This window comes from Carassius gibelio, chromosome B13 (genome assembly GCF_023724105.1).
Source record: "Carassius gibelio isolate Cgi1373 ecotype wild population from Czech Republic chromosome B13, carGib1.2-hapl.c, whole genome shotgun sequence".
Classification (NCBI taxonomy): Eukaryota; Metazoa; Chordata; class Actinopteri; order Cypriniformes; family Cyprinidae; genus Carassius; species Carassius gibelio.
In genome coordinates, this window is record NC_068408.1 from 26,971,773 (window position 1) to 26,992,100 (window position 20,328).

Here is a 20,328-nt window from a genome sequence, read left to right on the forward strand (position 1 = left end):
AAAATGTATGTTGGTCATCTTCCAAACTGCGATTGTGACTGGTGAGGCATCATCAGTTCTCTCTATGCTGCCCCCCAATGGATGAATCCGGAACTACCTGGAAAGTTCATGAACTTGCTGGTGCTGATGACACACAGTATAAAGCTGAGAGACTCCCAGAACTGGAGTCAAATCTAAAAGCCTTACGACGCCACCAGAGAGACAACTCGACTGAGGAGCAAAACTAAAAGCCATTGAAAATGTTGAGCCTGCATGGATTCCAGCCTTCCCTCAGCTCATTCATGGGAATGGACTGGCCAGTGCGCAGTCTCTGGCCGGAGATCACATCTCTTTACAGACACGGAGAGGAACTGCAGGAGCTGAAGAGAAGCCTGGAGCAGCTGGAGAAACTTCAGGATAAGATCCTTGAGGAGATCCAACTGATGCCACCCTCACAGGAGATCTACCCAGTGGCCTGCACAATGGAGAAAGAGGGAAGCGGCTTTGCTTTGACGCTGGACACTAAAGACTTTTCCCCAGAAGAACTGTCAGTCAGACAGGTGGGCAGGAAGCTGCATGTCAGCGGAAAGAGTGAGAAGAAGCAGGAGGATGGGAAGGGCTCGTACTCTTTCAGAACCCAAGAGTTCAGGCGGGTGTTTGATCTTCCTCAAGGAGTGAATCCTGAGGCGGTGACCTGCTCCATGGCTGATGGAAAGCTCTATATACAGGCACCAGTAAATCAGCCGTCAGATGCCGCTGAGAGGATGCTGCCCATTGACTGTCAAACTGTGAAGACAACGCAGCCGGAGACAGCCGACACCAGCACCACCCAGACGACACTCAACAATCCTGAAAGCACTGAGCACAGAGTACAACCCTCTGCTGGACAATCTTAAATAATGATGTTTTGTTTTATTTAAAAACATTGTGTTGTACTTAATTGTTTTCTAGTCTTTAAGTAATACAAATGAACAAAAAGATGGATTTTTTATATTGAATATATACATGGAATTAAATAAAATAAGAACAGCAAAAAATGACATTTTCCATTTTTTTTGTTACTTCTCTAAATTGTAATGAAATATTGTAGAATAAAATCTCCAGAATTCCTAAAAAAAAAAAAAAAAAAAAAAATAAATAAATAAATACTGACTTGAAAAAAGTATAAGAGCTACAAAGACAATTTACAAATGTCACCATAAAATGTTCATGAACTTGCTAACATTTGGAAGATAGGAGAAAATATCAAACACCAGCAGCTCTGAGGCCAGTTGCATAAACATAGCCACTTTATTAAGACTGTCTTACATTTACATTTGCATGTCGTCTTTTAGCAGACGCTTTTATTCAAAGTGACTTACTGTACAGATGAGTACAACAGAAGCAATCAAAACCGACAAAAAGCAATGATACATGTAAGTTTATGACAAGTCTTGGTTATTCTTACAAAGTACACATAGCAAAGATTTATTTATTTTTATGAAAGGAAAAGAAAACAAGTCAAAAGAATATCCTGTCTTGACAAGTTTAAAGTTGACGTTGATCTTTCTTCATCCAGCAAGAAATGTCTGTTAGACATGCTGAGATGTGAGCAGCTGTCGTCAGGTCATTAGGATGGAAATCAGCATAGCAGTGATATGAAAAGCCATGTTTCTGAGTGACAGAACCTCATGATGTCATGTAGACAGAGAAGAGAAGTAGTCAGAGAACTGAGCCCTGAGGGACCCCAGTAGCTATAACTAGTCTTACGAACTAGTTTGACCAACTAGCAGTTAGCCAAGGGCTCAGTCTGTCTTTTCAGATTCAAATGAGACCAATTTACTTTTTTTGTAACTGATTTTAAAAGAAAAAAGAATAAATTCCGCACACTATCTGCACTTGCAGATGTTTCAAAATTAAAATGTATGTTGGTCATCTTCCAAACTGAGATTGTGACTGGTGAGGCATCATCAGTTCTCTCTATGCTGCCCCCCAATGGATGAATCCGGAACTACCTGGAAAGTTCATGAACTTGCTGGTGCTGATGACACACAGTATAAAGCTGAGAGACTCCCAGAACTGGAGTCAAATCTAAAAGCCTTTCGACGCCACCAGAGAGACAACTCGACTGAGGAGCAAAACTAAAAGCCATTGAAAATGTTGAGCCTGCATGGATTCCAGCCTTCCCTCAGCTCATTCATGGGAATGGACTGGCCAGTGCGCAGTCTCTGGCCGGAGATCACATCTCTTTACAGACATGGAAAAGAACTGCAGGAGCTGAAGAGACGCCTAGAGCAGCTGGGGAAATTTCAGGATAAGATCCTTGAGGAGATCCAGCTGATGCCACCCTCACAGGAGATCTACCCAGTGGCCTGCACAATGGAGAAGGAGGGAAGCGGCTTTGCTTTGACGCTGGACACTAAAGACTTTTCCCCAGAAGAACTCTCAGTCAGACAGGTGGGCAGGAAGCTGCATGTCAGCGGAAAGAGTGAGAAGAAGCAGGAGGATGGGAAGGGCTCGTACTCTTTCAGAACCCAAGAGTTCAGGCGGGTGTTTGATCTTCCTCAAGGAGTGAATCCTGAGGCGGTGACCTGCTCCATGGCTGATGGAAAGCTCTATATACAGGCACCAGTAAATCAGCCATCAGATGCCGCTGAGAGGATGCTGCCCATTGACTGTCAAACTGTGAAGACAACGCAGCCGGAGACAGCCGACACCAGCACCACCCAGACGACACTCAACAATCCTGAAAGCACTGAGCACAGAGTACAACCCTCTGCTGGACAATCTTAAATAATGATGTTTTGTTTTATTTAAAAACATTGTGTTGTACTTAATTGTTTTCTAGTCTTTAAGTAATACAAATGAACAAAAAGATGGATTTTTTATATTGAATATATACATGGAATTAAATAAAATAAGAACAGCAAAAAATGACATTTTCCATTTTTTCTGTCCTCTCTAAATTGTAATTAAGTATTGTAGAATAAAATCTCCAGAATTCTTCAAAAAAAAAAAAAAAAAAAAAAAGAGTAAAAACTGACTTGAAACAAGTATAAGAGCTACAAAGACAATTTACAAATGTCACCATAAAATGTTCATGAACTTGCTAACATTTGGAAGATAGGAAAAAATATCAAACACCAGCAGCTCTGAGGCCAGTTGCATAAACATAGCCACTTTATTAAGACTGTCTTACATTTACATTTGCATGTCGTCTTTTAGCAGACGCTTTTATTCAAAGTGACTTACTGTACAGATGAGTACAACAGAAGCAATCAAAACCGACAAAAAGCAATGATACATGTAAGTTTATGACAAGTCTTGCTTATTCTTACAAAGTACACATAGCAAAGATTTATTTATTTTTAAAAAAAGGAAAAGAAAACAAGTCAAAAGAATATCCTGTCTTGGCAAGTTTGAAGTTGACGTTGATGTTTCTTCATCCAGCAAGAAATGTCTGTTAGACATGCTGAGATGTGAGCAGCTGTCGTCAGGTCATTAGGATGGAAATCAGCATAGCAGTGATATGAAAAGCCATGTTTCTGAGTGACAGAACCTCATGATGTCATGTAGACAGAGAAGAGAAGTAGTCAGAGAACTGAGCCCTGAGGGACCCCAGTAGCTATAACTAGTCTTACGAACTAGTTTGACCAACTAGCAGTTAGCGAAGGGCTCAGTCTGTCTTTTCAGATTCAAATGAGACCAATTTACTTTTTTTGTAACTGATTTTAAAATAAAAAAGAATACATTCCGCACACTATTTGCACTTGCAGATGTTTCAAAATTAAAATGTATGTTGGTCATCTTCCAAACTGCGATTGTGACTGGTGAGGCATCATCAGTTCTCTCTATGCTGCCCCCCAATGGATGAATCCGGAACTACCTGGAAAGTTCATGAACTTGCTGGTGCTGATGACACACAGTATAAAGCTGAGAGACTCCCAGAACTGGAGTCAAATCTAAAAGCCTTACGACGCCACCAGAGAGACAACTCGACTGAGGAGCAAAACTAAAAGCCATTGAAAATGTTGAGCCTGCATGGATTCCAGCCTTCCCTCAGCTCATTCATGGGAATGGACTGGCCAGTGCGCAGTCTCTGGCCGGAGATCACATCTCTTTACAGACACGGAGAGGAACTGCAGGAGCTGAAGAGAAGCCTGGAGCAGCTGGAGAAACTTCAGGATAAGATCCTTGAGGAGATCCAACTGATGCCACCCTCACAGGAGATCTACCCAGTGGCCTGCACAATGGAGAAAGAGGGAAGCGGCTTTGCTTTGACGCTGGACACTAAAGACTTTTCCCCAGAAGAACTGTCAGTCAGACAGGTGGGCAGGAAGCTGCATGTCAGCGGAAAGAGTGAGAAGAAGCAGGAGGATGGGAAGGGCTCGTACTCTTTCAGAACCCAAGAGTTCAGGCGGGTGTTTGATCTTCCTCAAGGAGTGAATCCTGAGGCGGTGACCTGCTCCATGGCTGATGGAAAGCTCTATATACAGGCACCAGTAAATCAGCCGTCAGATGCCGCTGAGAGGATGCTGCCCATTGACTGTCAAACTGTGAAGACAACGCAGCCGGAGACAGCCGACACCAGCACCACCCAGACGACACTCAACAATCCTGAAAGCACTGAGCACAGAGTACAACCCTCTGCTGGACAATCTTAAATAATGATGTTTTGTTTTATTTAAAAACATTGTGTTGTACTTTATTGTTTTCTAGTCTTTAAGTAATACAAATGAACAAAAAGATGGATTTTTTATATTGAATATATACATGGAATTAAATAAAATAAGAACAGCAAAAAATGACATTTTCCATTTTTTCTGTCCTCTCTAAATTGTAATTAAGTATTGTAGAATAAAATCTCCAGAATTCTTCAAAAAAAAAAAAAAAAAAAGAGTAAATACTGACTTGAAACAAGTATAAGAGCTACAAAGACAATTTACAAATGTCACCATAAAATGTTCATGAACTTGCTAACATTTGGAAGATAGGAAAAAATATCAAACACCAGCAGCTCTGAGGCCAGTTGCATAAACATAGCCACTTTATTAAGACTGTCTTACATTTACATTTGCATGTCGTCTTTTAGCAGACGCTTTTATTCAAAGTGACTTACTGTACAGATGAGTACAACAGAAGCAATCAAAACCGACAAAAAGCAATGATACATGTAAGTTTATGACAAGTCTTGCTTATTCTTACAAAGTATACATAGCAAAGATTTATTTATTTTTTAAAAAAGGAAAAGAAAACAAGTCAAAAGAATATCCTGTCTTGGCAAGTTTGAAGTTGACGTTGATGCTTCTTCATCCAGCAAGAAATGTCTGTTAGACATGCTGAGATGTGAGCAGCTGTCTTCAGGTCATTAGGATGGAAATCAGCATAGCAGTGATATGAAAAGCCATGTTTCTGAGTGACAGAACCTCATGATGTCATGTAGACAGAGAAGAGAAGTAGTCAGAAAACTGAGCCCTGAGGGACCCCAGTAGCTATAACTAGTCTTACGAACTAGTTTGACCAACTAGCAGTTAGCCAAGGGCTCAGTCTGTCTTTTCAGATTCAAATGAGACCAATTTACTTTTTTTGTAACTGATTTTAAAAGAAAAAGGAATAAATTCCGCACACTATCTGCACTTGCAGATGTTTCAAAATTAAAATGTATGTTGCTCATCTTCCAAACTGAGATTGTGACTGGTGAGGCATCATCAGTTCTCTCTATGCTGCCCCCCAATGGACGAATCCGGAACTACCTGGAAAGTTCATGAACTTGCTGGTGCTGATGACACACAGTATAAAGCTGAGAGACTCCCAGAACTGGAGTCAAATCTAAAAGCCTTACGACGCCACCAGAGAGACAACTCGACTGAGGAGCAAAACTAAAAGCCATTGAAAATGTTGAGCCTGCATGGATTCCAGCCTTCCCTCAGCTCATTCATGGGAATGGACTGGCCAGTGCGCAGTCTCTGGCCGGAGATCACATCTCTTTACAGACACGGAGAGGAACTGCAGGAGCTGAAGAGAAGCCTGGAGCAGCTGGAGAAACTTCAGGATAAGATCCTTGAGGAGATCCAACTGATGCCACCCTCACAGCAGATCTACCCAGTGGCCTGCACAATGGAGAAAGAGGGAAGCGGCTTTGCTTTGACGCTGGACACTAAAGACTTTTCCCCAGAAGAACTGTCAGTCAGACAGGTGGGCAGGAAGCTGCATGTCAGCGGAAAGAGTGAGAAGAAGCAGGAGGATGGGAAGGGCTCGTACTCTTTCAGAACCCAAGAGTTCAGGCGGGTGTTTGATCTTCCTCAAGGAGTGAATCCTGAGGCGGTGACCTGCTCCATGGCTGATGGAAAGCTCTATATACAGGCACCAGTAAATCAGCCGTCAGATGCCGCTGAGAGGATGCTGCCCATTGACTGTCAAACTGTGAAGACAACGCAGCCGGAGACAGCCGACACCAGCACCACCCAGACGACACTCAACAATCCTGAAAGCACTGAGCACAGAGTACAAACCTCTGCTGGACAATCTTAAATAATGATGTTTTGTTTTATTTAAAAACATTGTGTTGTACTTAATTGTTTTCTAGTCTTTAAGTAATACAAATGAACAAAAAGATGGATTTTTTATATTGAATATATACATGGAATTAAATAAAATAAGAACAGCGAAAAATGACATTTTCCATTTTTCCTGTCCTCTCTAAATTGTAATTAAGTATTGTAGAATAAAATCTCCAGAATTCTTCAAAAAAAAAAAAAAAGAGTAAAAACTGACTTGAAACAAGTATAAGAGCTACAAAGACAATTTACAAATGTCACCATAAAATGTTCATGAACTTGCTAACATTTGGAAGATAGGAAAAAATATCAAACACCAGCAGCTCTGAGGCCAGTTGCATAAACATAGCCACTTTATTAAGACTGTCTTACATTTACATTTGCATGTCGTCTTTTAGCAGACGCTTTTATTCAAAGTGACTTACTGTACAGATGAGTACAACAGAAGCAATCAAAACCGACAAAAAACAATGATACATGTAAGTTTATGACAAGTCTTGCTTATTCTTACAAAGTACACATAGCAAAGATTTATTTATTTTTAAAAAAAGGAAAAGAAAACAAGTCAAAAGAATATCCTGTCTTGGCAAGTTTGAAGTTGACGTTGATGTTTCTTCATCCAGCAAGAAATGTCTGTTAGACATGCTGAGATGTGAGCAGCTGTCGTCAGGTCATTAGGATGGAAATCAGCATAGCAGTGATATGAAAAGCCATGTTTCTGAGTGACAGAACCTCATGATGTCATGTAGACAGAGAAGAGAAGTAGTCAGAGAACTGAGCCCTGAGGGACCCCAGTAGCTATAACTAGTCTTACGAACTAGTTTGACCAACTAGCATTTAGCCAAGGGCTCAGTCTGTCTTTTCAGATTCAAATGAGACCAATTTACTTTTTTTGTAACTGATTTAAAAAAAAAAAAAGAATAAATTCCGCACACTATTTGCACTTGCAGATGTTTCAAAATTAAAATGTATGTTGGTCATCTTCCAAACTGCGATTGTGACTAGTGAGGCATCATCAGTTCTCTCTATGCTGCCCCCCAATGGATGAATCCGGAACTACCTGGAAAGTTCATGAACTTGCTGGTGCTGATGACACACAGTATAAAGCTGAGAGACTCCCAGAACTGGAGTCAAATCTAAAAGCCTTACGACGCCACCAGAGAGACAACTCGACTGAGGAGCAAAACTAAAAGCCATTGAAAATGTTGAGCCTGCATGGATTCCAGCCTTCCCTCAGCTCATTCATGGGAATGGACTGGCCAGTGCGCAGTCTCTGGCCGGAGATCACATCTCTTTACAGACACGGAGAGGAACTGCAGGAGCTGAAGAGAAGCCTGGAGCAGCTGGAGAAACTTCAGGATAAGATCCTTGAGGAGATCCAACTGATGCCACCCTCACAGGAGATCTACCCAGTGGCCTGCACAATGGAGAAAGAGGGAAGCGGCTTTGCTTTGACGCTGGACACTAAAGACTTTTCCCCAGAAGAACTGTCAGTCAGACAGGTGGGCAGAAAGCTGCATGTCAGCGGAAAGAGTGAGAAGAAGCAGGAGGATGGGAAGGGCTCGTACTCTTTCAGAACCAAAGAGTTCAGGCGGGTGTTTGATCTTCCTCAAGGAGTGAATCCTGAGGCGGTGACCTGCTCCATGGCTGATGGAAAGCTCTATATACAGGCACCAGTAAATCAGCCGTCAGATGCCGCTGAGAGGATGCTGCCCATTGACTGTCAAACTGTGAAGACAACGCAGCCGGAGACAGCCGACACCAGCACCACCCAGACGACACTCAACAATCCTGAAAGCACTGAGCACAGAGTACAACCCTCTGCTGGACAATCTTAAATAATGATGTTTTGTTTTATTTAAAAACATTGTGTTGTACTTAATTGTTTTCTAGTCTTTAAGTAATACAAATGAACAAAAAGATGGATTTTTTATATTGAATATATACATGGAATTAAATAAAATAAGAACAGCAAAAAATGACATTTTCCATTTTTTCTGTCCTCTCTAAATTGTAATTAAGTATTGTAGAATAAAATCTCCAGAATTCTTCAAAAAAAAAAAAAAAAAGAGTAAAAACTGACTTGAAACAAGTATAAGAGCTACAAAGACAATTTACAAATGTCACCATAAAATGTTCATGAACTTGCTAACATTTGGAAGATAGGAAAAAATATCAAACACCAGCAGCTCTGAGGCCAGTTGCATAAACATAGCCACTTTATTAAGACTGTCTTACATTTACATTTGCATGTCGTCTTTTAGCAGACGCTTTTATTCAAAGTGACTTACTGTACAGATGAGTACAACAGAAGCAATCAAAACCGACAAAAAGCAATGATACATGTAAGTTTATGACAAGTCTTGCTTATTCTTACAAAGTATACATAGCAAAGATTTATTTATTTTTTAAAAAAGGAAAAGAAAACAAGTCAAAAGAATATCCTGTCTTGGCAAGTTTGAAGTTGACGTTGATGCTTCTTCATCCAGCAAGAAATGTCTGTTAGACATGCTGAGATGTGAGCAGCTGTCTTCAGGTCATTAGGATGGAAATCAGCATAGCAGTGATATGAAAAGCCATGTTTCTGAGTGACAGAACCTCATGATATCATGTAGACAGAGAAGAGAAGTAGTCAGAGAACTGAGCCCTGAGGGACCCCAGTAGCTATAACTAGTCTTACGAACTAGTTTGACCAACTAGCAGTTAGCCAAGGGCTCAGTCTGTCTTTTCAGATTCAAATGAGACCAATTTACTTTTTTTGTAACTGATTTTAAAAGAAAAAAGAATAAATTCCGCACACTATCTGCACTTGCAGATGTTTCAAAATTAAAATGTATGTTGGTCATCTTCCAAACTGAGATTGTGACTGGTGAGGCATCATCAGTTCTCTCTGTGCTGCCCCCCAATGGACGAATCCGGAACTACCTGGAAAGTTCATGAACTTGCTGGTGCTGATGACACACAGTATAAAGCTGAGAGACTCCCAGAACTGGAGTCAAATCTAAAAGCCTTACGACGCCACCAGAGAGACAACTCGACTGAGGAGCAAAACTAAAAGCCATTGAAAATGATGAGCCTGCATGGATTCCAGCCTTCCCTCAGCTCATTCATGGGAATGGACTGGCCAGTGCACAGTCTCTGGCCGGAGATCACATCTCCTTACAGACATGGAAAAGAACTGCAGGAGCTGAAGAGAAGCCTAGAGCAGCTGGGGAAATTTCAGGATAAGATCCTTGAGGAGATCCAGCTGATGCCACCCTCACAGGAGATCTACCCAGTGGCCTGCACAATGGAGAAAGAAGGAAGCGGCTTTGCTTTGACGCTGGACACTAAAGACTTTTCCCCAGAAGAACTGTCAGTCAGACAGGTGGGCAGGAAGCTGCATGTCAGCGGAAAGAGTGAGAAGAAGCAGGAGGATGGGAAGGGCTCGTACTCTTTCAGAACCAAAGAGTTCAGGCGGGTGTTTGATCTTCCTCAAGGAGTGAATCCTGAGGCGGTGACCTGCTCCATGGCTGATGGAAAGCTCTATATACAGGCACCAGTAAATCAGCCGTCAGATGCCGCTGAGAGGATGCTGCCCATTGACTGTCAAACTGTGAAGACAACGCAGCCGGAGACAGCCGACACCAGCACCACCCAGACGACACTCAACAATCCTGAAAGCACTGAGCACAGAGTACAACCCTCTGCTGGACAATCTTAAATAATGATGTTTTGTTTTATTTAAAAACATTGTGTTGTACTTAATTGTTTTCTAGTCTTTAAGTAATACAAATGAACAAAAAGATGGATTTTTTATATTGAATATATACATGGAATTAAATAAAATAAGAACAGCAAAAAATGACATTTTCCATTTTTTCTGTCCTCTCTAAATTGTAATTAAGTATTGTAGAATAAAATCTCCAGAATTCTTCAAAAAAAAAAAAAAAAAAAAAGAGTAAAAACTGACTTGAAACAAGTATAAGAGCTACAAAGACAATTTACAAATGTCACCATAAAATGTTCATGAACTTGCTAACATTTGGAAGATAGGAAAAAATATCAAACACCAGCAGCTCTGAGGCCAGTTGCATAAACATAGCCACTTTATTAAGACTGTCTTACATTTACATTTGCATGTCGTCTTTTAGCAGACGCTTTTATTCAAAGTGACTTACTGTACAGATGAGTACAACAGAAGCAATCAAAACCGACAAAAAGCAATGATACATGTAAGTTTATGACAAGTCTTGCTTATTCTTACAAAGTACACATAGCAAAGATTTATTTATTTTTTAAAAAAGGAAAAGAAAACAAGTCAAAAGAATATCCTGTCTTGGCAAGTTTGAAGTTGACGTTGATGTTTCTTCATCCAGCAAGAAATGTCTGTTAGACATGCTGAGATGTGAGCAGCTGTCGTCAGGTCATTAGGATGGAAATCAGCATAGCAGTGAAATGAAAAGCCATGTTTCTGAGTGACAGAACCTCATGATGTCATGTAGACAGAGAAGAGAAGTAGTCAGAGAACTGAGCCCTGAGGGACCCCAGTAGCTATAACTAGTCTTACGAACTAGTTTGACCAACTAGCAGTTAGCCAAGGGCTCAGTCTGTCTTTTCAGATTCAAATGAGACCAATTTACTTTTTTTGTAACTTATTTAAAAAAAAAAAAGAATAAATTCCGCACACTATTTGCACTTGCAGATGTTTCAAAATTAAAATGTATGTTGGTCATCTTCCAAACTGCGATTGTGACTAGTGAGGCATCATCAGTTCTCTCTATGCTGCCCCCCAATGGATGAATCCGGAACTACCTGGAAAGTTCATGAACTTGCTGGTGCTGATGACACACAGTATAAAGCTGAGAGACTCCCAGAACTGGAGTCAAATCTAAAAGCCTTACGACGCCACCAGAGAGACAACTCGACTAAGGAGCAAAACTAAAAGCCATTGAAAATGTTGAGCCTGCATGGATTCCAGCCTTCCCTCAGCTCATTCATGGGAATGGACTGGCCAGTGCGCAGTCTCTGGCCGGAGATCACATCTCTTTACAGACACGGAGAGGAACTGCAGGAGCTGAAGAGAAGCCTGGAGCAGCTGGAGAAACTTCAGGATAAGATCCTTGAGGAGATCCAACTGATGCCACCCTCACAGGAGATCTACCCAGTGGCCTGCACAATGGAGAAAGAGGGAAGCGGCTTTGCTTTGACGCTGGACACTAAAGACTTTTCCCCAGAAGAACTGTCAGTCAGACAGGTGGGCAGGAAGCTGCATGTCAGCGGAAAGAGTGAGAAGAAGCAGGAGGATGGGAAGGGCTCGTACTCTTTCAGAACCCAAGAGTTCAGGCGGGTGTTTGATCTTCCTCAAGGAGTGAATCCTGAGGCGGTGACCTGCTCCATGGCTGATGGAAAGCTCTATATACAGGCACCAGTAAATCAGCCGTCAGATGCCGCTGAGAGGATGCTGCCCATTGACTGTCAAACTGTGAAGACAACGCAGCCGGAGACAGCCGACACCAGCACCACCCAGACGACACTCAACAATCCTGAAAGCACTGAGCACAGAGTACAACCCTCTGCTGGACAATCTTAAATAATGATGTTTTGTTTTATTTAAAAACATTGTGTTGTACTTAATTGTTTTCTAGTCTTTAAGTAATACAAATGAACAAAAAGATGGATTTTTTATATTGCATATATACATGGAATTAAATAAAATAAGAACAGCAAAAAATGACATTTTCCATTTTTTCTGTCCTCTCTAAATTGTAATTAAGTATTGTAGAATAAAATCTCCAGAATTCTTCAAAAAAAAAAAAAAAAAAAAAGAGTAAAAAACTGACTTGAAACAAGTATAAGAGCTACAAAGACAATTTACAAATGTCACCATAAAATGTTCATGAACTTGCTAACATTTGGAAGATAGGAAAAAATATCAAACACCAGCAGCTCTGAGGCCAGTTGCATAAACATAGCCACTTTATTAAGACTGTCTTACATTTACATTTGCATGTCGTCTTTTAGCAGACGCTTTTATTCAAAGTGACTTACTGTACAGATGAGTACAACAGAAGCAATCAAAACCGACAAAAAGCAATGATACATGTAAGTTTATGACAAGTCTTGCTTATTCTTACAAAGTACACATAGCAAAGATTTATTTATTTTTAAAAAAAGGAAAAGAAAACAAGTCAAAAGAATATCCTGTCTTGGCAAGTTTGAAGTTGACGTTGATGTTTCTTCATCCAGCAAGAAATGTCTGTTAGACATGCTGAGATGTGAGCAGCTGTCGTCAGGTCATTAGGATGGAAATCAGCATAGCAGTGATATGAAAAGCCATGTTTCTGAGTGACAGAACCTCATGATGTCATGTAGACAGAGAAGAGAAGTAGTCAGAGAACTGAGCCCTGAGGGACCCCAGTAGCTATAACTAGTCTTACGAACTAGTTTGACCAACTAGCAGTTAGCCAAGGGCTCAGTCTGTCTTTTCAGATTCAAATGAGACCAATTTACTTTTTTTGTAACTTATTTAAAAAAAAAAAAGAATAAATTCCGCACACTATTTGCACTTGCAGATGTTTCAAAATTAAAATGTATGTTGGTCATCTTCCAAACTGCGATTGTGACTAGTGAGGCATCATCAGTTCTCTCTATGCTGCCCCCCAATGGATGAATCCGGAACTACCTGGAAAGTTCATGAACTTGCTGGTGCTGATGACACACAGTATAAAGCTGAGAGACTCCCAGAACTGGAGTCAAATCTAAAAGCCTTACGACGCCACCAGAGAGACAACTCGACTAAGGAGCAAAACTAAAAGCCATTGAAAATGTTGAGCCTGCATGGATTCCAGCCTTCCCTCAGCTCATTCATGGGAATGGACTGGCCAGTGCGCAGTCTCTGGCCGGAGATCACATCTCTTTACAGACACGGAGAGGAACTGCAGGAGCTGAAGAGAAGCCTGGAGCAGCTGGAGAAACTTCAGGATAAGATCCTTGAGGAGATCCAACTGATGCCACCCTCACAGGAGATCTACCCAGTGGCCTGCACAATGGAGAAAGAGGGAAGCGGCTTTGCTTTGACGCTGGACACTAAAGACTTTTCCCCAGAAGAACTGTCAGTCAGACAGGTGGGCAGGAAGCTGCATGTCAGCGGAAAGAGTGAGAAGAAGCAGGAGGATGGGAAGGGCTCGTACTCTTTCAGAACCCAAGAGTTCAGGCGGGTGTTTGATCTTCCTCAAGGAGTGAATCCTGAGGCGGTGACCTGCTCCATGGCTGATGGAAAGCTCTATATACAGGCACCAGTAAATCAGCCGTCAGATGCCGCTGAGAGGATGCTGCCCATTGACTGTCAAACTGTGAAGACAACGCAGCCGGAGACAGCCGACACCAGCACCACCCAGACGACACTCAACAATCCTGAAAGCACTGAGCACAGAGTACAACCCTCTGCTGGACAATCTTAAATAATGATGTTTTGTTTTATTTAAAAACATTGTGTTGTACTTAATTGTTTTCTAGTCTTTAAGTAATACAAATGAACAAAAAGATGGATTTTTTATATTGCATATATACATGGAATTAAATAAAATAAGAACAGCAAAAAATGACATTTTCCATTTTTTCTGTCCTCTCTAAATTGTAATTAAGTATTGTAGAATAAAATCTCCAGAATTCTTCAAAAAAAAAAAAAAAAAAAAAAGAGTAAAAAACTGACTTGAAACAAGTATAAGAGCTACAAAGACAATTTACAAATGTCACCATAAAATGTTCATGAACTTGCTAACATTTGGAAGATAGGAAAAAATATCAAACACCAGCAGCTCTGAGGCCAGTTGCATAAACATAGCCACTTTATTAAGACTGTCTTACATTTACATTTGCATGTCGTCTTTTAGCAGACGCTTTTATTCAAAGTGACTTACTGTACAGATGAGTACAACAGAAGCAATCAAAACCGACAAAAAGCAATGATACATGTAAGTTTATGACAAGTCTTGCTTATTCTTACAAAGTACACATAGCAAAGATTTATTTATTTTTAAAAAAAGGAAAAGAAAACAAGTCAAAAGAATATCCTGTCTTGGCAAGTTTGAAGTTGACGTTGATGTTTCTTCATCCAGCAAGAAATGTCTGTTAGACATGCTGAGATGTGAGCAGCTGTCGTCAGGTCATTAGGATGGAAATCAGCATAGCAGTGATATGAAAAGCCATGTTTCTGAGTGACAGAACCTCATGATGTCATGTAGACAGAGAAGAGAAGTAGTCAGAGAACTGAGCCCTGAGGGACCCCAGTAGCTATAACTAGTCTTACGAACTAGTTTGACCAACTAGCAGTTAGCCAAGGGCTCAGTCTGTCTTTTCAGATTCAAATGAGACCAATTTACTTTTTTTGTAACTGATTTTAAAATAAAAAAGAATAAATTCCGCACACTATTTGCACTTGCAGATGTTTCAAAATTAAAATGTATGTTGGTCATCTTCCAAACTGCGATTGTGACTAGTGAGGCATCATCAGTTCTCTCTATGCTGCCCCCCAATGGATGAATCCGGAACTACCTGGAAAGTTCATGAACTTGCTGGTGCTGATGACACACAGTATAAAGCTGAGAGACTCCCAGAACTGGAGTCAAATCTAAAAGCCTTACGACGCCACCAGAGAGACAACTCGACTGAGGAGCAAAACTAAAAGCCATTGAAAATGTTGAGCCTGCATGGATTCCAGCCTTCCCTCAGCTCATTCATGGGAATGGCCTGGCCAGTGCGCAGTCTCTGGCCGGAGATCACATCTCTTTACAGACACGGAGAGGAACTGCAGGAGCTGAAGAGAAGCCTGGAGCAGCTGGAGAAACTTCAGGATAAGATCCTTGAGGAGATCCAACTGATGCCACCCTCACAGGAGATCTACCCAGTGGCCTGCACAATGGAGAAAGAGGGAAGCGGCTTTGCTTTGACGCTGGACACTAAAGACTTTTCCCCAGAAGAACTGTCAGTCAGACAGGTGGGCAGGAAGCTGCATGTCAGCGGAAAGAGTGAGAAGAAGCAGGAGGATGGGAAGGGCTCGTACTCTTTCAGAACCCAAGAGTTCAGGCGGGTGTTTGATCTTCCTCAAGGAGTGAATCCTGAGGCGGTGACCTGCTCCATGGCTGATGGAAAGCTCTATATACAGGCACCAGTAAATCAGCCGTCAGATGCCGCTGAGAGGATGCTGCCCATTGACTGTCAAACTGTGAAGACAACGCAGCCGGAGACAGCCGACACCAGCACCACCCAGACGACAGTCAACAATCCTGAAAGCACTGAGCACAGAGTACAACCCTCTGCTGGACAATCTTAAATAATGATGTTTTGTTTTATTTAAAAACATTGTGTTGTACTTAATTGTTTTCTAGTCTTTAAGTACTACAAATGAACAAAAAGATGGATTTTTTATATTGAATATATACATGGAATTAAATAAAATAAGAACAGCAAAAAATGACATTTTCCATTTTTTCTGTCCTCTCTAAATTGTAATTAAGTATTGTAGAATAAAATCTCCAGAATTCTTCAAAAAAAAAAAAAAAAAAAAAAAAGAGTAAAAACTGACTTGAAACAAGTATAAGAGCTACAAAGACAATTTACAAATGTCACCATAAAATGTTCATGAACTTGCTAACATTTGGAAGATAGGAAAAAATATCAAACACCAGCAGCTCTGAGGCCAGTTGCATAAACATAGCCACTTTATTAAGACTGTCTTACATTTACATTTGCATGTCGTCTTTTAGCAGACGCTTTTATTCAAAGTGACTTACTGTACAGATGAGTACAACAGAAGCAATCAAAACCGACAAAAAGCAATGATACATGTAAGTTTATGACAAGTCTTGCTTATTCTTACAAAGTACACATAGCAAAGATTTATTTATTTTTAAAAAAAGGAAAAGAAAACAAGTCAAAAGAATATCCTGTCTAGGCAAGTTTGAAGTTGACGTTGATGTTTCTTCATCCAGCAAGAAATGTCTGTTAGACATGCTGAGATGTGAGCAGCTGTCGTCAGGTCATTAGGATGGAAATCAGCATAGCAGTTATATGAAAAGCCATGTTTCTGAGTGACAGAACCTCATGATGTCATGTAGACAGAGAAGAGAAGTAGTCAGAGAACTGAGCCCTGAGGGACCCCAGTAGCTATAACTAGTCTTACGAACTAGTTTGACCAACTAGCAGTTAGCCAAGGGCTCAGTCTGTCTTTTCAGATTCAAATGAGACCAATTTACTTTTTTTGTAACTGATTTAAAAAAAAAAAGAATAAATTCCGCACACTATTTGCACTTGCAGATGTTTCAAAATTAAAATGTATGTTGGTCATCTTCCAAACTGCGATTGTGACTAGTGAGGCATCATCAGTTCTCTCTATGCTGCCCCCCAATGGATGAATCCGGAACTACCTGGAAAGTTCATGAACTTGCTGGTGCTGATGACACACAGTATAAAGCTGAGAGACTCCCAGAACTGGAGTCAAATCTAAAAGCCTTACGACGCCACCAGAGAGACAACTCGACTGAGGAGCAAAACTAAAAGCCATTGAAAATGATGAGCCTGCATGGATTCCAGCCTTCCCTCAGCTCATTCATGGGAATGGACTGGCCAGTGCGCAGTCTCTGGCCGGAGATCACATCTCCTTACAGACATGGAAAAGAACTGCAGGAGCTGAAGAGAAGCCTAGAGCAGCTGGGGAAATTTCAGGATAAGATCCTTGAGGAGATCCAGCTGATGCCACCCTCACAGGAGATCTACCCAGTGGCCTGCACAATGGAGAAAGAAGGAAGCGGCTTTGCTTTGACGCTGGACACTAAAGACTTTTCCCCAGAAGAACTGTCAGTCAGACAGGTGGGCAGGAAGCTGCATGTCAGCGGAAAGAGTGAGAAGAAGCAGGAGGATGGGAAGGGCTCGTACTCTTTCAGAACCAAAGAGTTCAGGCGGGTGTTTGATCTTCCTCAAGGAGTGAATCCTGAGGCGGTGACCTGCTCCATGGCTGATGGAAAGCTCTATATACAGGCACCAGTAAATCAGCCGTCAGATGCCGCTGAGAGGATGCTGCCCATTGACTGTCAAACTGTGAAGACAACGCAGCCAGAGACAGCCGACACCAGCACCACCCAGACGACACTCAACAATCCTGAAAGCACTGAGCACAGAGTACAACCCTCTGCTGGACAATCTTAAATAATGATGTTTTGTTTTATTTAAAAACATTGTGTTGTACTTAATTGTTTTCTAGTCTTTAAGTAATACAAATGAACAAAAAGATGGATTTTTTATATTGAATATATACATGGAATTAAATAAAATAAGAACAGCAAAAAATGACATTTTCCATTTTTTCTGTCCTCTCTAAATTGTAATTAAGTATTGTAGAATAAAATCTCCAGAATTCTTCAAAAAAAAAAAAAAAAGAGTAAAAACTGACTTGAAACAAGTATAAGAGCTACAAAGACAATTTACAAATGTCACCATAAAATGTTCATGAACTTGCTAACATTTGGAAGATAGGAAAAAATATCAAACACCAGCAGCTCTGAGGCCAGTTGCATAAACATAGCCACTTTATTAAGACTGTCTTACATTTACATTTGCATGTCGTCTTTTAGCAGACGCTTTTATTCAAAGTGACTTACTGTACAGATGAGTACAACATAAGCAATCAAAACCGACAAAAAGCAATGATACATGTAAGTTTATGACAAGTCTTGCTTATTCTTACAAAGTACACATAGCAAAGATTTATTTATTTTTAAAAAAAGGAAAAGAAAACAAGTCAAAAGAATATCCTGTCTAGGCAAGTTTGAAGTTGACGTTGATGTTTCTTCATCCAGCAAGAAATGTCTGTTAGACATGCTGAGATGTGAGCAGCTGTCGTCAGGTCATTAGGATGGAAATCAGCATAGCAGTGATATGAAAAGCCATGTTTCTGGGTGACAGAACCTCATGATGTCATGTAGACAGAGAAGAGAAGTAGTCAGAGAACTGAGCCCTGAGGGACCCCAGTAGCTATAACTAGTCTTACGAACTAGTTTGACCAACTAGCAGTTAGCCAAGGGCTCAGTCTGTCTTTTCAGATTCAAATGAGACCAATTTACTTTTTTTGTAACTGATTTAAAAAAAAAAAAAGAATAAATTCCGCACACTATTTGCACTTGCAGATGTTTCAAAATTAAAATGTATGTTGGTCATCTTCCAAACTGCGATTGTGACTAGTGAGGCATCATCAGTTCTCTCTATGCTGCCCCCCAATGGATGAATCCGGAACTACCTGGAAAGTTCATGAACTTGCTGGTGCTGATGACACACAGTATAAAGCTGAGAGACTCCCAGAACTGGAGTCAAATCTAAAAGCCTTACGACGCCACCAGAGAGACAACTCGACTGAGGAGCAAAACTAAAAGCCATTGAAAATGTTGAGCCTGCATGGATTCCAGCCTTCCCTCAGCTCATTCATGGGAATGGACTGGCCAGTGCGCAGTCTCTGGCCGGAGATCACATCTCTTTACAGACACGGAGAGGAACTGCAGGAGCTGAAGAGAAGCCTGGAGCAGCTGGAGAAACTTCAGGATAAGATCCTTGAGGAGATCCAACTGATGCCACCCTCACAGGAGATCTACCCAGTGGCCTGCACAATGGAGAAAGAGGGAAGCGGCTTTGCTTTGACGCTGGACACTAAAGACTTTTCCCCAGAAGAACTGTCAGTCAGACAGGTGGGCAGAAAGCTGCATGTCAGCGGAAAGAGTGAGAAGAAGCAGGAGGATGGGAAGGGCTCGTACTCTTTCAGAACCCAAGAGTTCAGGCGGGTGTTTGATCTTCCTCAAGGAGTGAATCCTGAGGCGGTGACCTGCTTCATGGCTGATGGAAAGCTCTATATACAGGCACCAGTAAATCAGCCGTCAGATGCCGCTGAGAGGATGCTGCCCATTGACTGTCAAACTGTGAAGACAACGCAGCCGGAGACAGCCGACACCAGCACCACCCAGACGACACTCAACAATCCTGAAAGCACTGAGCACAGAGTACAACCCTCTGCTGGACAATCTTAAATAATGATGTTTTGTTTTATTTAAAAACATTGTGTTGTACTTAATTGTTTTCTAGTCTTTAAGTAATACAAATGAACAAAAAGATGGATTTTTTATATTGCATATATACATGGAATTAAATAAAATAAGAACAGCAAAAAATGACATTTTCCATTTTTTCTGTCCTCTCTAAATTGTAATTAAGTATTGTAGAATAAAATCTCCAGAATTCTTCAAAAAAAAAAAAAAAAAAAAAAGAGTAAAAAACTGACTTGAAACAAGTATAAGAGCTACAAAGACAATTTACAAATGTCACCATAAAATGTTCATGAACTTGCTAACATTTGGAAGATAGGAAAAAATATCAAACACCAGCAGCTCTGAGGCCAGTTGCATAAACATAGCCACTTTATTAAGACTGTCTTACATTTACATTTGCATGTCGTCTTTTAGCAGACGCTTTTATTCAAAGTGACTTACTGTACAGATGAGTACAACAGAAGCAATCAAAACCGACAAAAAGCAATGATACATGTAAGTTTATGACAAGTCTTGCTTATTCTTACAAAGTACACATAGCAAATATTTATTTATTTTTAAAAAAAGGAAAAGAAAACAAGTCAAAAGAATATCCTGTCTTGGCAAGTTTGAAGTTGACGTTGATGTTTCTTCATCCAGCAAGAAATGTCTGTTAGACATGCTGAGATGTGAGCAGCTGTCGTCAGGTCATTAGGATGGAAATCAGCATAGCAGTGATATGAAAAGCCATGTTTCTGAGTGACAGA

The 20,328-nt window shown here is 40.8% G+C and overlaps 11 protein-coding genes across 11 annotated transcripts; all 11 read left to right on the forward strand.

The window, feature by feature from the left end:
• The first annotated feature begins 175 nt into the window (after positions 1–175).
• On the forward strand, positions 176–1,014 carry LOC127969693 (heat shock protein 30-like). The gene has a single exon (XM_052571754.1). The coding sequence runs from the start codon at positions 240–242 to the stop codon at positions 873–875; it is 636 nt and encodes a 211-aa protein (XP_052427714.1). The 5' UTR covers positions 176–239; the 3' UTR covers positions 876–1,014.
• A 1,047-nt stretch (positions 1,015–2,061) lies between these two features.
• LOC127969689 (heat shock protein 30-like) lies at positions 2,062–2,890 on the forward strand. Its single transcript, XM_052571749.1, has one exon. The coding sequence runs from the start codon at positions 2,116–2,118 to the stop codon at positions 2,749–2,751; it is 636 nt and encodes a 211-aa protein (XP_052427709.1). The 5' UTR covers positions 2,062–2,115; the 3' UTR covers positions 2,752–2,890.
• A 1,032-nt stretch (positions 2,891–3,922) lies between these two features.
• On the forward strand, positions 3,923–4,656 carry LOC127969694 (heat shock protein 30-like). The gene has a single exon (XM_052571755.1). It carries the CDS (start codon positions 3,987–3,989, stop codon positions 4,620–4,622), a length of 636 nt encoding a protein of 211 aa, XP_052427715.1. The 5' UTR covers positions 3,923–3,986; the 3' UTR covers positions 4,623–4,656.
• Positions 4,657–5,774: 1,118 nt separating this feature from the next.
• Positions 5,775–6,619, forward strand: LOC127969697 (heat shock protein 30-like). The gene has a single exon (XM_052571758.1). The coding sequence runs from the start codon at positions 5,854–5,856 to the stop codon at positions 6,487–6,489; it is 636 nt and encodes a 211-aa protein (XP_052427718.1). The 5' UTR covers positions 5,775–5,853; the 3' UTR covers positions 6,490–6,619.
• Positions 6,620–7,653: 1,034 nt separating this feature from the next.
• Positions 7,654–8,492, forward strand: LOC127969686 (heat shock protein 30-like). Its single transcript, XM_052571746.1, has one exon. The coding sequence runs from the start codon at positions 7,718–7,720 to the stop codon at positions 8,351–8,353; it is 636 nt and encodes a 211-aa protein (XP_052427706.1). The 5' UTR covers positions 7,654–7,717; the 3' UTR covers positions 8,354–8,492.
• Positions 8,493–9,555: 1,063 nt separating this feature from the next.
• LOC127969675 (heat shock protein 30-like) lies at positions 9,556–10,357 on the forward strand. Its single transcript, XM_052571736.1, has one exon. It carries the CDS (start codon positions 9,583–9,585, stop codon positions 10,216–10,218), a length of 636 nt encoding a protein of 211 aa, XP_052427696.1. The 5' UTR covers positions 9,556–9,582; the 3' UTR covers positions 10,219–10,357.
• A 1,050-nt stretch (positions 10,358–11,407) lies between these two features.
• On the forward strand, positions 11,408–12,181 carry LOC127969666 (heat shock protein 30-like). Its single transcript, XM_052571727.1, has one exon. The coding sequence runs from the start codon at positions 11,452–11,454 to the stop codon at positions 12,085–12,087; it is 636 nt and encodes a 211-aa protein (XP_052427687.1). The 5' UTR covers positions 11,408–11,451; the 3' UTR covers positions 12,088–12,181.
• Positions 12,182–13,277: 1,096 nt separating this feature from the next.
• LOC127969667 (heat shock protein 30-like) lies at positions 13,278–14,051 on the forward strand. The gene has a single exon (XM_052571728.1). It carries the CDS (start codon positions 13,322–13,324, stop codon positions 13,955–13,957), a length of 636 nt encoding a protein of 211 aa, XP_052427688.1. The 5' UTR covers positions 13,278–13,321; the 3' UTR covers positions 13,958–14,051.
• Positions 14,052–15,158: 1,107 nt separating this feature from the next.
• Positions 15,159–15,931, forward strand: LOC127969665 (heat shock protein 30-like). Its single transcript, XM_052571726.1, has one exon. It carries the CDS (start codon positions 15,193–15,195, stop codon positions 15,826–15,828), a length of 636 nt encoding a protein of 211 aa, XP_052427686.1. The 5' UTR covers positions 15,159–15,192; the 3' UTR covers positions 15,829–15,931.
• Positions 15,932–17,009: 1,078 nt separating this feature from the next.
• On the forward strand, positions 17,010–17,838 carry LOC127969673 (heat shock protein 30-like). The gene has a single exon (XM_052571733.1). The coding sequence runs from the start codon at positions 17,064–17,066 to the stop codon at positions 17,697–17,699; it is 636 nt and encodes a 211-aa protein (XP_052427693.1). The 5' UTR covers positions 17,010–17,063; the 3' UTR covers positions 17,700–17,838.
• A 1,026-nt stretch (positions 17,839–18,864) lies between these two features.
• On the forward strand, positions 18,865–19,658 carry LOC127969688 (heat shock protein 30-like). The gene has a single exon (XM_052571748.1). The coding sequence runs from the start codon at positions 18,929–18,931 to the stop codon at positions 19,562–19,564; it is 636 nt and encodes a 211-aa protein (XP_052427708.1). The 5' UTR covers positions 18,865–18,928; the 3' UTR covers positions 19,565–19,658.
• The last annotated feature ends 670 nt before the right edge of the window (positions 19,659–20,328 follow it).

Bases quoted from the DNA above. Each gene is read 5' to 3' on its own strand.
- LOC127969688 (XM_052571748.1), top strand. From the start codon at position 18,929: ATGTTGAGCCTGCATGGATTCCAGCCTTCCCTCAGCTCATTCATGGGA.
- LOC127969675 (XM_052571736.1), top strand. From the start codon at position 9,583: ATGATGAGCCTGCATGGATTCCAGCCTTCCCTCAGCTCATTCATGGGA.
- LOC127969665 (XM_052571726.1), top strand. From the start codon at position 15,193: ATGTTGAGCCTGCATGGATTCCAGCCTTCCCTCAGCTCATTCATGGGA.
- LOC127969694 (XM_052571755.1), top strand. From the start codon at position 3,987: ATGTTGAGCCTGCATGGATTCCAGCCTTCCCTCAGCTCATTCATGGGA.
- LOC127969693 (XM_052571754.1), top strand. From the start codon at position 240: ATGTTGAGCCTGCATGGATTCCAGCCTTCCCTCAGCTCATTCATGGGA.
- LOC127969666 (XM_052571727.1), top strand. From the start codon at position 11,452: ATGTTGAGCCTGCATGGATTCCAGCCTTCCCTCAGCTCATTCATGGGA.
- LOC127969689 (XM_052571749.1), top strand. From the start codon at position 2,116: ATGTTGAGCCTGCATGGATTCCAGCCTTCCCTCAGCTCATTCATGGGA.
- LOC127969686 (XM_052571746.1), top strand. From the start codon at position 7,718: ATGTTGAGCCTGCATGGATTCCAGCCTTCCCTCAGCTCATTCATGGGA.
- LOC127969697 (XM_052571758.1), top strand. From the start codon at position 5,854: ATGTTGAGCCTGCATGGATTCCAGCCTTCCCTCAGCTCATTCATGGGA.
- LOC127969673 (XM_052571733.1), top strand. From the start codon at position 17,064: ATGATGAGCCTGCATGGATTCCAGCCTTCCCTCAGCTCATTCATGGGA.
- LOC127969667 (XM_052571728.1), top strand. From the start codon at position 13,322: ATGTTGAGCCTGCATGGATTCCAGCCTTCCCTCAGCTCATTCATGGGA.